Genomic DNA, 14,014 nt, shown 5'->3' with positions numbered 1-14,014 from the left:
TACTGTGATGAAGGTTCATTAATGTGTGTGTGTGTGTGTTGGTGTGTCTCCTAGCTTTCACATGATACTATTTGAACAAATGGTCAAAATTAATTCACATTTTGTAACCTGGAACCGCGGTAGTTTGAGAACTAATAATTTAATTCACAAATACTATTTTTAGATAACAATGTATTTTTTCTGGTAATTTTTAAGAAAGGCATTATGGTGTTGCATCATAACACACATGCACCAAATAAGAATTGGGTTATATGAATAGATGCAACACAGCAAACTGAGCGTGGCAATAATCTAGTGAGAAGACGGCAGTGACATTTCAGTACAGTACTGTCAGAGGTGACGTATTGGACTGGACAGGTTAGATGCGGGAAGAATGTTCCTGATGTTGGGGAAGTCCAGAACCAGGGGACATAGTCTTAGGATAAGGGGTAGGCCATTTAGGACTGAGATGAGGAGAAACTTCTTCACTCAGAGAGTTGTTAACTTGTGGAATTCCCTGCCGCAGAGAGTTGTTGATGCCAGTTCACTGGATATATTCAAGAGGGAGTTAGATATGGCTCTTACGGTTAAGGGGACCAAGGGATATGGAGAGAAAGCAGGAAAGGGGTACTGAAGGAATGATCAGCCATGATCTTATTGAATGGCGGTGCAGGCTCGAAGGGCCGAATGGCCTACTCCTGCACCTATTTTCTATGTTTTCTATGTTTTTCAGATGAGACACGGTCAGATGGATATAAAAGAGCCCATAGCGCTATTCTAGGAAGGACAGGGAAGTTCTTCTGGATGGCCTGGCCAATGTTTGTCCCGTAACCAACATCACTAACATAGATTATCTGGTCATTTATCCCAATGCTATTTTGTGGCACCTTGCTATGCATAGATTCGCTACTGCATTTCCTTACATTACATGATTGATTACACTTCAAAACATACTACATTGGCTGTGATGCGCTATGGGATGTTCTGAAGTCATGTAAAGCACTATATAAATGCAAGTTTTTTCTTCTTTCTTTTACATTGAAGACACAGAAAGATTATGATACCATTTACAAGAAAAAATATCCTGAGGGAAACCATTAACAAGACTCATTAAAATAAACCCATTATTATTCCCCAGCTTCCATTTGTTCTGTGCATCATAGTGTGCACAGGGATATGAAAGGCGGACAAAATCCAGATGTTCCATTTAGCTTAGTTTGGGTCTCCTCCATTCAAACAAATTGGAAATTCAAACTGTTCCGCCACAGATAAATTTAAACTTTTCTGCAGTCATTACGTTCTCCTTTGTTATTTTTCTTAGTGAGAGCTGAAACAATTAATTAATAAGCTAATATCTTTCTGACATAGAAGGAATTCAAGCATTGTGACTTTATGGGATTCTTTGATCCGTACTATGGATGGTAAAATGCCGGCCAGAAAGTTGCACTAAGCCTATAAACTCATAGAATATCAATGCATTGTATGATACCTTTCAGACCATTGTTTTAACATGTGCTAACCCATTTATTATAAAAGGGTTAATGTTGACATTAAAATAAGGACAGGCTTATTTGCACTGTGTTTCTGACTGATTGGCACTCCATTATCACATGGCCCGATTGCTGATTGGTCCCCTTGGAGGATAAGCCACACCCAGAAGTTTCTCTGGAGTGTGTAATTGGAACCGCCAAACCTAAGTTCTGAGTGGCTTTGCAAAGTGTAATTCGAGCCATTTTGACTTCAGAATTCCCCTGCAAGCAGTCACAGAGAGGATAGCGCTCCCAGCAAAAGCCTCCCAAACCCCTGTCCCCAGCCCAAGTGCATGTCTCCCCTCCCCCAGCCCAAGTGCATGCCTCCCCTCCCCCAGCCGAAGTCCCTGACACCACCAGCACAAGTTCCCTCCCCCCCAGCCCAAGTGCATGCCTTCCCATCTCCAGCCAAAGTTAATCCTCCCCCCAGCCCAAATGCATGCCTCTCCCAGCCGAAGTCCCTTACCCCAGCGCAAGTGCTGCCTCCCCCCCCAGCGCAATTGCATGATCTCACCCCCCACCCCCCACCAAAGACATTGTGTGTGGGTCACAGATTGTTAACAGGTTAATTGGGTATGAAGTGAATAGTGACAATGTTGTGACTTCCGGTTTTCATCTCTCTCTCTGTTTCCCGCCCCCACCCCACCCCCATCTCTCTTTCCACATCCACCTCTCCTCCCCCACCTCTCTCTCACTCTCTCACTTCCCCCCCCTACCCCCCGGCTCTCTCTCTCCCTCTTCCCTCACCCCCACCCCCGGCTCTCTCTCTTTCTCCCTCCCCCGGGCTTTCTCTCTCTCTCCTCCCCGCCCCACCAGCTCTCTGCCCGGCCCCCCCACGTTCTCTCTCTCTGCCCCCCCCACCCCCCGCACACGCTCTCTCTCTCTCTCTCTCTGCCCTCCCCCCCAAGCTTTCTCTCTTTCTCCCCCACCGCCCCCCCCCACCCCTCGCCGGCTCTCTTTCTCCCTCTTCCCCCACAAGCCCCCCCACCCCTCTGCCCCCGGCTCTCTCTCTCCCTCCCCCCCTCCCCCAGGCTCTCTCTCTCTCTCTCTATCCCCGCCCAAGCTTTCTCTCTTTCTCCCCCCACCCCCCCCCCCCCCACAGCTCTCTCTCTTCTCCACCACACACCCCACCCCCATGCTCTCTCTCTTCTCTCCCCCCATGCTTGCTCGCTCTCTCTCTCTCTCTCTCCCCACTCCAGCTCGTTCTCTCTTCCCCCCCCCCGGTCGTGTCGCCTTTCTCCCCGCCCATCGCCGCCTCGCTCTCTCCCAATACCTCCGATGTTTTCTCTCTCACAGAAAGCCGCAATAATGTAAAGGCTGGAAGCAATGTTTCAGCAGCGGACTGGTCGGGGCCTCACTTCCGGTTCCGGTTCCAGTTCCAGTTCCCAGCGCACGTGCGAGAGGAGTCAGGGGCGGAGTCCAGAGGACGCAGGCGCAGAAAAACACAGTGCATATAGTCACTCTGCTAAAATAATGGACATACGAATGCATTGAACATGCATCCACTAATATCTCCAACAGTAATTTCTAGGCTATAATTAGCCCCATATGTTTCTAGCAGATTAGCTGCCTTTATTTTATCAAGGTACACATCACAAATTGAAAGCTGCTTTAGAGTGCGTAGAACCAAGAAATGCAATGTGCTATATGAGGCTTAAACTGGAATTGAAGCTGATGCTGTATGGGACGTAAATAGCAGGAACAGGAGCAACACAGACATGGGTAGATGTTTCAGTGCATTTGGATTTACAAAGGAGTGCCAGCTGTCATGAACAAGAGTAAAGAGACAGTTACCCCTGAAATCAGGGAGTTTTGTCTTTTTGTCTAGTACACTTATATCGCTTGTTATATTTGTTAATTTTTTATCTGTAATTAGGTTTCTAAGATGGCAACTTACTTTCAGTTATATGCTTGTTTAAATATCTAGTACTGGTATGTATTAGGCCAGTGTTGGTTGGCATAACGAACCAAGATTTCCTATTTATTTATGGAAGGTGGAGCAAAAATCTATAAATGTGGGGCCAGGTTTGATGTATGCACAATCCAGAGCTTGTTTTCACAAGTCTGAAACCGAGTTGTGATTCATATATACTATTGACTAACTTCTATGCCATTGCAGTTGCATTAATTATTACAGAGGCTACATAAGCTGGGAAAGCTCATGCTCAGACTTGGAGAATAGCCCCAAGAATAGTATATCTAGCAAGTGTAATTCAATAGTTCCACATAGGCAATCCATAAAGATTTATCTCTTATTTTTATCTCTTGGTACAATAATTTGATTAAATAAAGTCATTGGAGTCCTTATTTGTTTATAAGAATGGGAGAAAAAAGTTTTGCACCATTTAAAACTTTGTATGATTTAAATAAGCCGAGTTGGCCTATAATGGGGGTATCTGGTGTAGTGCATATTCTGAGGTTTTATTCTGTACTTGCAATTCCTGAAAACACTGACCAGTAAGAATGTACATACAATGTGTGAATCAATCAATCCCACAGGCTGAATAGCCAGTTGTTTTCAGAACATGGGCACTATGCTGTGATGCTTTCACTTAAAAAAAATGATATCACTATCTCTTCAAAACATTCATGACTAGAAATTACTCCTTGCCCTGATCGGGGATGATAACCTTCCGGGGGCAGGACCTCCTGTGCCCGGCCCGGACCAGACGCCCCTCAAAGGAAGTAGAGCACTGTCTCCGGCGCTCAGCTTCCTTTGAGGGGCATTCTCAGGGCGGCAGCGTGGCACTGAGTTCACAGCTGGGCAGAGCAGGCCAGCACTACGCAGATGCTCCATGTAGTGCTGACACACCACAACGCCCCACCACTTCCATTAAAGGAGTGGGCCGCTGTGCACTCACAGGCCATTGGGACAGCCATAAGATAGCTTAAGAACAACAAGGCTGCGGGAGCAGACGGAATCCCCACTGAGGCACTAAAGTATGGCGGAGAGGCACCTCATCTCTCTCATCTGGAGGGAGGAGAGCATGCCGGGAGATCTCAGAGATGCAGTGACCGTGACCATCTTTAAAATAGGGGACAAGTCCAACTGCGGCTACTACAGAGGAATCTCCGTTATCAGCCACTGGGAAAGTCATCGCTAAAGTCCTCCTCAACCGTCTTCTCCCTGTGGCTGAGGAGCTCCTCCTGGAGTCGCAGTGCGGATTTCGTCCCCAACGGGGCACAACGGACATGATTTTTACAGCGCGACAGCTGCAGGAAAACTGCAGGGTACAGCACCAGCCCTTATACATGGCCAGCTTCGACCTTACAAAAGCCTTTGACACTGTCAACCCTGAGGGTCTATGGAGCGTCCTCCTCCGCTTCTGATGCCCCCAAAGGTTCGTCACCATCTTCCGTCTGCTCCACGACGACATGCAGGCCGTGAGCCTTACCAACGGATCCATTACAGACCCAATCCACGTCCGTACCGGGGTTCAACAGGGCTGCGTCATTGCCCCAACCCTCTTCTCAATCTTCCTTGCTGCCATGCTCCACCTCACAGTCAGCAAGCTTCCCGCTGGAGTGGAACTAAACCAGTGGTAACCTGTTCAACCTTTGTTGTCTCCAGGCCAAGTCCAAGACCACCCCAACCTCTGTCGTCGAGCTACAGTACACGGACGATGCCTGCATCTAGACACATACAGAGGCTGAACTCCAAATCATAGTCAACATATTTACTGAGGCGTACGAAAGCATGGGCCTTACGCTAAACATCCGTAAGACTAAGGTCCTCCACCAGCATGTCCCCGCCGCACAGCACTGCCTTCCAATCATCAAGATCCACGGCGCGGCCCTGGACAACGTGGACCATTTCCCATCGGGAGCCTCTTAACAAGAGCAGACATTGATGACGAGGTTCAACACTGCCTCCAGTGCGCCAATGCAGACTTCGGCCGCCTGAGGAAAAGAGTGTTCGAAGACCAGGCCCTCAAATCTGCCGCCAAGCTCATGGTCTACAGAGCTGTAGTAACACCCGCCGTCCTGTATGGCTCATAGACATGGACCATGTACAGTAAACACCTCAAGTCACTGGAGAAATACCACCAACGATGTCTCCGCAAGATCCTGCAAATTCCCACCAATGTTAGCGTCCTCAACCAGGCCAACATCCCCAGCATTGAAGCACTGACCACACTTGATCCGCTCCGCTGGGCAGGCCACACTGTTCGCATGCCAGACACGAGACTCTCAAAGCAAGCACTCTACTCGGAACTCCTTCACGGCAAGCGAGCCAAAGTTGGGCAGAGGAAACGTTACAAGGACACATCAGAGCCTCCCTGATAAAATGCAACATCTCCACTGACACCTGGGAGTCCCTGGCCATAGACCGCCCTAAGTAGAGGAAGGACATCCGGGAGGGCGCCGAGCACCTAGAGTCTCATCACCGAGAGCATGCAGAAATCAAGCGCAGGCATCGGAAAGAGCGTGTGGCAAACCTGTCCCACCCACCCTTTCCCTCAACGACTATCTGCCCCACCTGTGACAGGAACTGTGGTTCTCGTACTGGACTGTTCAGCCACCTAAGGACTCATGTTTAGAGTGGAAGCAAGTCTTCCTTGATTCCGAGGGACTGCCTACGATGATGACCAGGGACGCATTAGACCGGCCCAGCAGCCCGGCATCCAAAATGTGCCGGGGTTGCACGATGGCAGCCCAGTGGACACGAGGGCCGCCATTGTCAGGCTGACCCAAGTGTCGACCGACAAATAAAGATGCCAGCCCGGGGTGCGAAAGGCCTCCCTTTTAAGGGGCACCCCAGCAGCGGATGTCCGCCAGCTTTGCGACCTGCAAAACTGCCGTTGACATTCGCCTGCGCCAGCCTCACGGCCCATGGGGTATTTTCGCTCGCGGTGCACAAAGGGCTCGGCGCAGGATGGTGAGGGCTCAGCTCACATGCCAATGACATCATTACCGGTTGCGCGCCGGCCCAGGGCTTTAATTGCGGGGCGCAGTACTGTCAAAACAGCACCCCCAACCTCTGGAAAAATTTCCCGAAAACTGGTAGCACTCCCCCTCCCCCAGGTGAAAATGCCATTGTGCCCCATTAGCGCCCCCCAGAGGTGCTAACAGGGCTATAAAAAGGGGTCATTTCGCCTCCTCAGAATTCAGAGGTTATATATGATTGTGTGCAAAATGAAAGTGAGAAAATTGCAGCCTCGATGGGTCCGTATGATGTGCGCACACACCTGGCGAGGCCTCGCAAACACCGTATCTCGCGCGCGATTCGCATGCGCCAAAAACCAGCTTTTCCGATCCGTCAAAATGTCTTTTTGCACAGGCAGTGGAATCAAGCGCAGGCAGCTGAAAGAGCGTGCAGCAAACCAGTCCCACCCACCCCTTCCCTCAATGGTTATCTGTCCCACTTGTGACAGTCTGTGATTCTCATATTGGACTGTACAGCCACCTAAGAACTCATGTTATGAGTGGAAGCAAGTCTTCCTCGATTCCGAGGGACTGCCTATGATGATGGGTTTTCTTAATGCAAAAGCACGTATGATTCTTAATCATAATAATAAAGTTATCAGCAAACAATTATGCTGATAATTGTTCATCTGTTGCTCACAAAATTGTATTCTAATTGCTGTAGTATCTGAGGTTATTAAAGGGGAAGTCTATTCTATTGAAGTGCCACCTCAGCCCCTGTCATCCTACAAGATGCTTTTCTCTAGTGGCATCAAGAATTCAGAGAGCTGCCTGCTGCTCTCCAACTTCATTTGTAATGTCACTGGCAAGATTCATTATGATGATAACTGAAGAGAGGATTCTAAACAATACGCCAACTCATAGGGTGCTTCTGATTGTCAGCTTCAGAGCGTGAAATATAGAAACAAAAGATCAGTATAAATATTTACCTTGGGAGCATTTATAATTATAAATCAATTCAGTTCAGCACCATTCATATTTATTTAAGGCAGATAAAGTTTGAAATAGGAATGGCTACTGAACCATAAATCCCTGCACTAAACAGTTAATTCAGAGACCATGGTCCAGAACTTAAAGAAGGGTAACTTTGAAGGTATGAGGCGTGAATTGGCTAGGATAGATTGGCGAATGATACTTAAGGGGTTGACTGTGGATGGGCAATGGCAGACATTTAGAGACCGCATGGATGAATTACAACAATTGTACATTCCTGTCTGGCGTAAAAATAAAAAAGGGAAGGTGGCTCAACCGTGGCTATCTAGGGAAATCAGGATAGTATTAAAGCCAAGGAAGTGGCATACAAATTGGCCAGAAATAGCAGCGAACCCGGGGACTGGGAGAAATTTAGAACTCAGCAGAGGAGGACAAAGGGTTTGATTAGGACAGGGAAAATGGAGTACGAGAAGAAGCTTGCAGGGAACATTAAGGCGGATTGCAAAAGTTTCTATAGGTATGTAAAGAGAAAAAGGTTAGTAAAGACAAACATAGGTCCCCTGCAGTCAGAATCAGGGGAAGTCATAACGGGGAACAAAGAAATGGCAGACCAATTGAACAAGTACTTTGGTTCGGTATTCACTAAGGAGGACACCAACAACCTTCCGGATATAAAAGGGGTCAGTGGGTCTAGTAAGGAGGAGGAACTGAGGGAAATATTTATTAGTCGGGAAATTGTGTTGGGGAAATTGATGGGATTGAAGGCCGATAAATCCCCAGGGCCTGATGGACTGCATCCCAGAGTACTTAAGGAGGTGGCCTTGGAAATAGCGGATGCATTGACAGTCATTTTCCAACATTCCATTGACTCTGGATCAGTTCCTATCGAGTGGAGGGTAGCCAATGTAACCCCACTTTTTAAAAAAGGAGGGAGAGAGAAAACAGGGAATTATAGACCGGTCAGCCTGACCTCAGTAGTGCGTAAAATGATGGAATCAATTATTAAGGATGTCATAGCAGCGCATTTGGAAAATGGTGACATGATAGTTCCAAGTCAGCATGGATTTGTGAAAGGGAAATCATGCTTGACAAATCTTCTGGAATTTTTTGAGGATGTTTCCAGTAAAGTGGACAAAGGAGAACCAGTTGATGTGGTATATTTGGACTTTCAGAAGGCTTTTGACAAGGTCCCACACAAGAGATTAATGTGCAAAGTTAAAGCACATGGGATTGGAGGTAGTGTGCTGACGTGGATTGAGAACTGGTTGTCAGACAGGAAGCAAAGAGTAGGAGTAAATGGGTACTTTTCAGAATGGCAGGCAGTGACTAGTGGGGTACCGCAAGGTTCTGTGCTGGGGACCCAGCTGTTTACATTGTACATTAATGATTTAGACGAGTGGATTAAATGTAGTATCTCCAAATTTGCGGATGACACTAAGTTGGGTGGCAGTGTGAGCTGCGAGGAGGATGCTATGAGGCTGCAGAGTGACTTGGATAGGTTAGGTGAGTGGGCAAATGAATGGCAGATGAAGTATAATGTGGATAAATGTGAGGTTATCCAATTTGGTGGTAAAAACAGAGAGACAGACTATTATCTGAATGGTGACAGATTAGGAAAAGGGAAGGTGCAACAAGACCTGGGTGTCATGGTACATCAGTCATTGAAGGTTGGCATGCAGGTACAGCAGGCGGTTAAGAAAGCAAATGGCATGTTGGCCTTCATAGCGAGGGGATTTGAGTACAGGGGCAGGGAGGTGTTGCTACAGTTGTACAGGGCCTTGGTGAGGCCACACCTGGAGTATTGTGTACAGTTTTGGTCTCCTAACTTGAGGAAGGACATTCTTGCTATTGAGTGAGTGCAGCGAAGATTCACCAGATTGATTCCCAGGATGGTGGGACTGACCTATCAAGAAAGACTGGATCAACTGGGCTTGTATTCACTGGAGTTCAGAAGAATGAGAGGGGACCTCATAGAAACGTTTAAAATTCTGACGGGTTTAGACAGGTTAGATGCAGGAAGAATGTTCCCAATGTTGGGGAAGTCCAGAACCAGGGGTCACAGTCTAAGGATAAGGGGTAAGCCATTTAGGACCGAGACGAGGAGAAACTTCTTCACCCAGTGTGGTGAACCTGTGGAATTCTCTACCACAGAAAGCAGTTGAGGCCAATTCACTAAATATATTCAAAAGGGAGTTAGATAAAGTCCTTACTACTCGGGGGATCAAGGGGTATGGCGAGAAAGCAGGAAGGAGGTACTGAAGTTTCATGTTCAGCCATGAACTCATTGAATGGCGGTGCAGGCTAGAAGGGCTGAATGGCCTGCTCCTGCACCTATTTTCTATGTTTCTATGTTTCTATGTTTCTATGTTTCTAAAACTAGAAATGCATCTCTACTATCAAAAATCACAGGCTTAACTGTAAAAATATTTCATTCACATGCACCGATTATCCTAAACCCTGTGAGGGCCAGTTAGACATTTGATGTATCCCAAGAAATATAATAATAAATACATTTATCTGATACAGATAACAAGTAGGTATGAATAAAAAGGCAAAATATTTTCATAGAATTTACAGGCCTTTTCTGTCATGTAAAAGAAATTATCTGTTTACCTGCTGGATCTCTTCAGGCAAAGGGTGAACTGGGATATGGCGTTCCATGGTCATCTGTTTAGGCTGTAGCTCAAAACTGTGCAACATAACCATAAAACTGGTGCTGTTCCTGTGGCAATAAAGAAAGACTTGCATTTACATAGCGCCTTTCACAAGCTCTGGACATTCCAAAGCGCTTTACAGCCAATGAAATACTTTTTGAAGCGTAATCGCTGTTGTAATGTAGGAAACGCAGCAGCCAATTTGTGCACAGCAAGCTCCCATGTATACAAATCCTCAAATCCTTAAAAGGTGGCAGGGCAAGTTGATGGGTGACTTGGTTTTATAAATAGAGGAATAGAATATAAAAACAAAGAGATCATGCTAGAACTTTATAGATCACTGGTTAGATCTCAGCTGGAGTATCTTGGACAATTTTGAGTACCACATTTCAGGAAAGATGTAAAGACATTAGAAAGGGCACAGAGCTTATTTACCAGAATGTTACCAGGAATACGGGGCTTCAGTTATGAGGAGAGGTTGGAAAAGTTAGGACTGTTCTCCTTGGAACAGAGAAGGTTAAGAAGTGACCTAATAGAGGTTTTCAAGATGAGAGGTTTTGATGGAGAAAATGGGGAAAAATTCCTTCCTCTGGTGTGTGGATCAATAACTATAGATTCAGAATCATTGGAAAAAGATCTCGAGGGGAGATGAGGAGAAATGTTTTCACTCAGAGAGTTGTCAGGATCTGGAATGCTCTACCTGAAAAGGTGGTGGAGGCTGATTCCATAAATAATTTTAAAATGGAGTTGGATAGCTAGTTGAGGATGAGCAACTTACAGGGTTACGGATAAAATGCAGGGATATGGTACTGAGCACAACAGCTCTTTCAAAGAGCCAGCACAGGCACAACGGACCGAATGCTCTCCTTCTGTGCTGTAAATTTCTATGATTTAGTTAGAGATAATCTGTTTTTTTAAGTGATGTTGATTGAGGGATAAATATTGGTCAGGATACCGCGGATAATTCCCCTGCTCTTCTTCAAAATATTGCCATGGGATCTTTTACGTCCACCTGAGCGGGCAGACGAGGCCTCGCTTTAACGTTTCAAAAGACACCACCTCTAACAGTAGTTCCTCAGTACTGCACTGGAGTGTCAGCCTAGATTTTTATGCTCAAGTCTCTGGAGTGGGACTTAAACCTGCAACCATCTGACTCAGAAGCAAGAGTGATACCAGCTGAGCCATGGCTGCCACAGAGATGGGCCAAAAATTGTGGCCTCGCCGGTTGCGTACAATGTGCACACGCACCTAGCGAGACCTCGCAAATGCCGGTACACAGCGCACAATAAGGCTCCACACAAAAGATTATTAAACAAAATTAGGACTCATGGAATTGAGGGTAATATATTACAATGGATTGAGGATTGATTAATGGACAGAAAGCAGAGAGTAGGAATAAACGGGACTTTTTCGGGTTGGCAGGCTGTAACTACTGGGGTACTGTAGGGATCAGTGCTTGGGTCTCAGCTATTTACAATCTATATAAATGACTTAGATAAAGGGACAGTTTACTGGGAAAGTAAGCTGTGAGGAGGATGCAAAGAGGCTGCAGAGAGATATAGACAGGTTGACTGAGTGGGCAAGAACATGGCAAATGGAATATACTGTGGGGAAGTGTGAAGTTATTCACTTTGGTAGGAAAAACAAAAAAAAATGAATATTTATTATGAGAGACTGGGAAATGTTTGCATTCAGAGGAACCTGGGTGTCCTTGTACATGAAGCATTGAAAGTTAGCATGCAGATACAGCAAGCAATTAACAAAGCAAATGGTATGTTAGCTTTTGTTACAAAGGCATTAGAATATAAGAGTAAAGATGTCTTACTACAATTATACAGGGCATTGGTGAGGCCACACCTGGAGTACTGTGTACAGTTCTGGTCTCCTTACCTAAGGAACCAGCTTTTCCGATCGGTCACAATTTCTTTTGACAGATCTAATGCATCCATGGGAGAAGGACAGCCACGGAACAGAGATTGGGCTATTTGTCCAACTTTTGCCCAGCGAATGTTCTTCAAACTGGTAAAAGCAAGCGTATAGTCCGCTTTTACCAGCGTAAGGAATTTAAAACATAGAAACATTTATTTTTTCATATTATAAACCCTGTCCATTAAGGTAAGTTTATTTTTAACGCTATTAACACATTAAAAAATAATTAAATATTTTTTTCTGAAACATTTAATTACATTCATTTTCAATTCATTTTAAAAATGTGAGGTGTTTTTTTTATTTATTCTGTTGTGTTTCTTGGTTTTGGGGGAGTATTCTCATTGATAGTAATGCGAGTTCGTAAAAATAGAGCTCCCATTATTATCAATGAGAATACTACATAGTGATTGGTAGTCCAGGCTCACATGATTCCAGGATACGAATATGTACCTGGAAGACATGTTCCCGTACACTGCACAGCCTCTGACCAGAATCCTACTTTCCTCCGGGACCACCAGGTATTTTCGTAATTTTGTTTCGGGTCGGAGGCGTTCGTCCATTATAACTAAAATATGTAAACCATGAAATAAATTGCAAGTTAAAAGCAAGTCATGTCTGTCACCTTAAGCTTGACTACAATGTTGCTTGAGAAGAGAGCAAGTGCTGCAACCTTTGTGGTCAGGCTGGACATCTGTACAAAGTCTGCCCCAAGCACAATTTCAGCTAGGCGCAGGCGACAAAGAACATGGTGTCAGGTGAGGAGGAAGCTGAGGAGTGCAATCTCCCAGAGAAGACCAACACCCCACCCCCCCACCACCAAGACACCGTGCGAACAAACCACGGCCCCAGTCGACACTGACCGAGAGGAGGAGGGAAGTCTGCCACGGCAAGCCACCAGGGACTAACACCCAGCAGTGGAACTCCCCCCCGAGACAACCAGCCCATGGAAGAGGAGGGAGCAGAAGCAAAAGAGGAACAGGAATGGCAGCTCGTCACCAAGAAGGAGGCGGCCCGCAAATCTAAGGAAACGAGAGGCAAAAGACGGCTAGCGTCCACGATGGACAGCAGTGGCTGCAGCTCTTCCAACAACGAAGGGCAAGGCAAAAGCCCTCCCTACCACCAGCAGAAGAGGCAAAACACCAATGCGGCCAGCGCAGCCCAGCTCTTGGACCCCGGGAGCAGAGAAGTGATCGATGCACGCCAACTCCGGATTTCCGGGAGCGACGAAGCGACAGATGCACCCCAGCTCCAGAACGTTGTGAGCGACGACACCACAGGGAATGCACACAAGGAACAACCAACACCAGGCGAGGCCAGCCCAGTTGACACTCCCCGTCAACACTGCTGGATTCCCCTGGTCGAAGCACCCGCAAGGCAGAGGACAACCCATATTTCAGCCAAGGTGCAGTAGAAGATTTTAAAGCTAAACTATTTGTTGTGTATCTGTAAAGCATGCACTCCCATGTTCCGCCAACAGGGAGCGCATCCCCTGAAGTCCTAAAGGATCCCAGCATCCCTTGGGAGCACTGTATATAAGCCGGCCCCCGAAGGCCTGTTACTCGCTCTGGAGTGTCTTATTAAAGAATGAGGTTACTGCTACTTTAACCTCCCTGTGTACAGTCTCATCTGTGTTAGGAACACAACAACTGGCGACGAGTACACGAATCCAACGCAAAGATGCAGCAAACTGTGGGCATCCTGGAGAAGTTCTCGGAGGGTGAGCACTGGGAAGCCTATGTCGAACGGCTAGACCAGTACTTTGTAGCCAACGAGCTGGACGGAGAAGGAAGCGCTGCAAAAAGGAGAGCGGTCCTCCTCATGGTCTGTGGGGCACCGACCTACAGCCTCAAAGAATCTTCTGGTTCCAGTGAAACTGACAGACAATTCGTATGAGGAGCTGTGTACACTGGTTCGGGAGCATCTAAACTCGAGGGAGAGCGTGCTGATGGTGAGGTATCGGTTCTATACGTAACAGCGATCTGAAGGTCAGGAAGTGACGAGCAACGTCACCGAGCTAAGGCGACTTGCAGGACAATGTGAGTTTGATGGCTACCTGGAGCAAAT

The 14,014-nt window shown here is 46.6% G+C and overlaps 1 protein-coding gene across 10 annotated transcripts in view; it reads right to left on the bottom strand.

The window, feature by feature from the left end:
• Positions 1-14,014, bottom strand: part of lekr1 (Leucine-, glutamate- and lysine-rich protein 1) — a 424,197-nt gene that overhangs the window by 393,529 nt on the left and 16,654 nt on the right. For all 10 annotated transcript variants that reach the window (XM_070883546.1, XM_070883550.1, XM_070883544.1 and 7 more), the window contains one exon: positions 9,981-10,089. In XM_070883546.1, the coding sequence (XP_070739647.1) occupies positions 9,981-10,073 (93 nt within the window). In that variant the 5' untranslated portion in view covers positions 10,074-10,089. The remainder of the gene's footprint in view (positions 1-9,980; positions 10,090-14,014) is intronic.

The sequence above is a fragment of the Pristiophorus japonicus genome, chromosome 6 (genome assembly GCF_044704955.1).
Source record: "Pristiophorus japonicus isolate sPriJap1 chromosome 6, sPriJap1.hap1, whole genome shotgun sequence".
In the NCBI taxonomy this organism is placed as follows: Eukaryota; Metazoa; Chordata; class Chondrichthyes; family Pristiophoridae; genus Pristiophorus; species Pristiophorus japonicus.
This window is presented reverse-complemented; position numbering and strand designations above follow the sequence as displayed.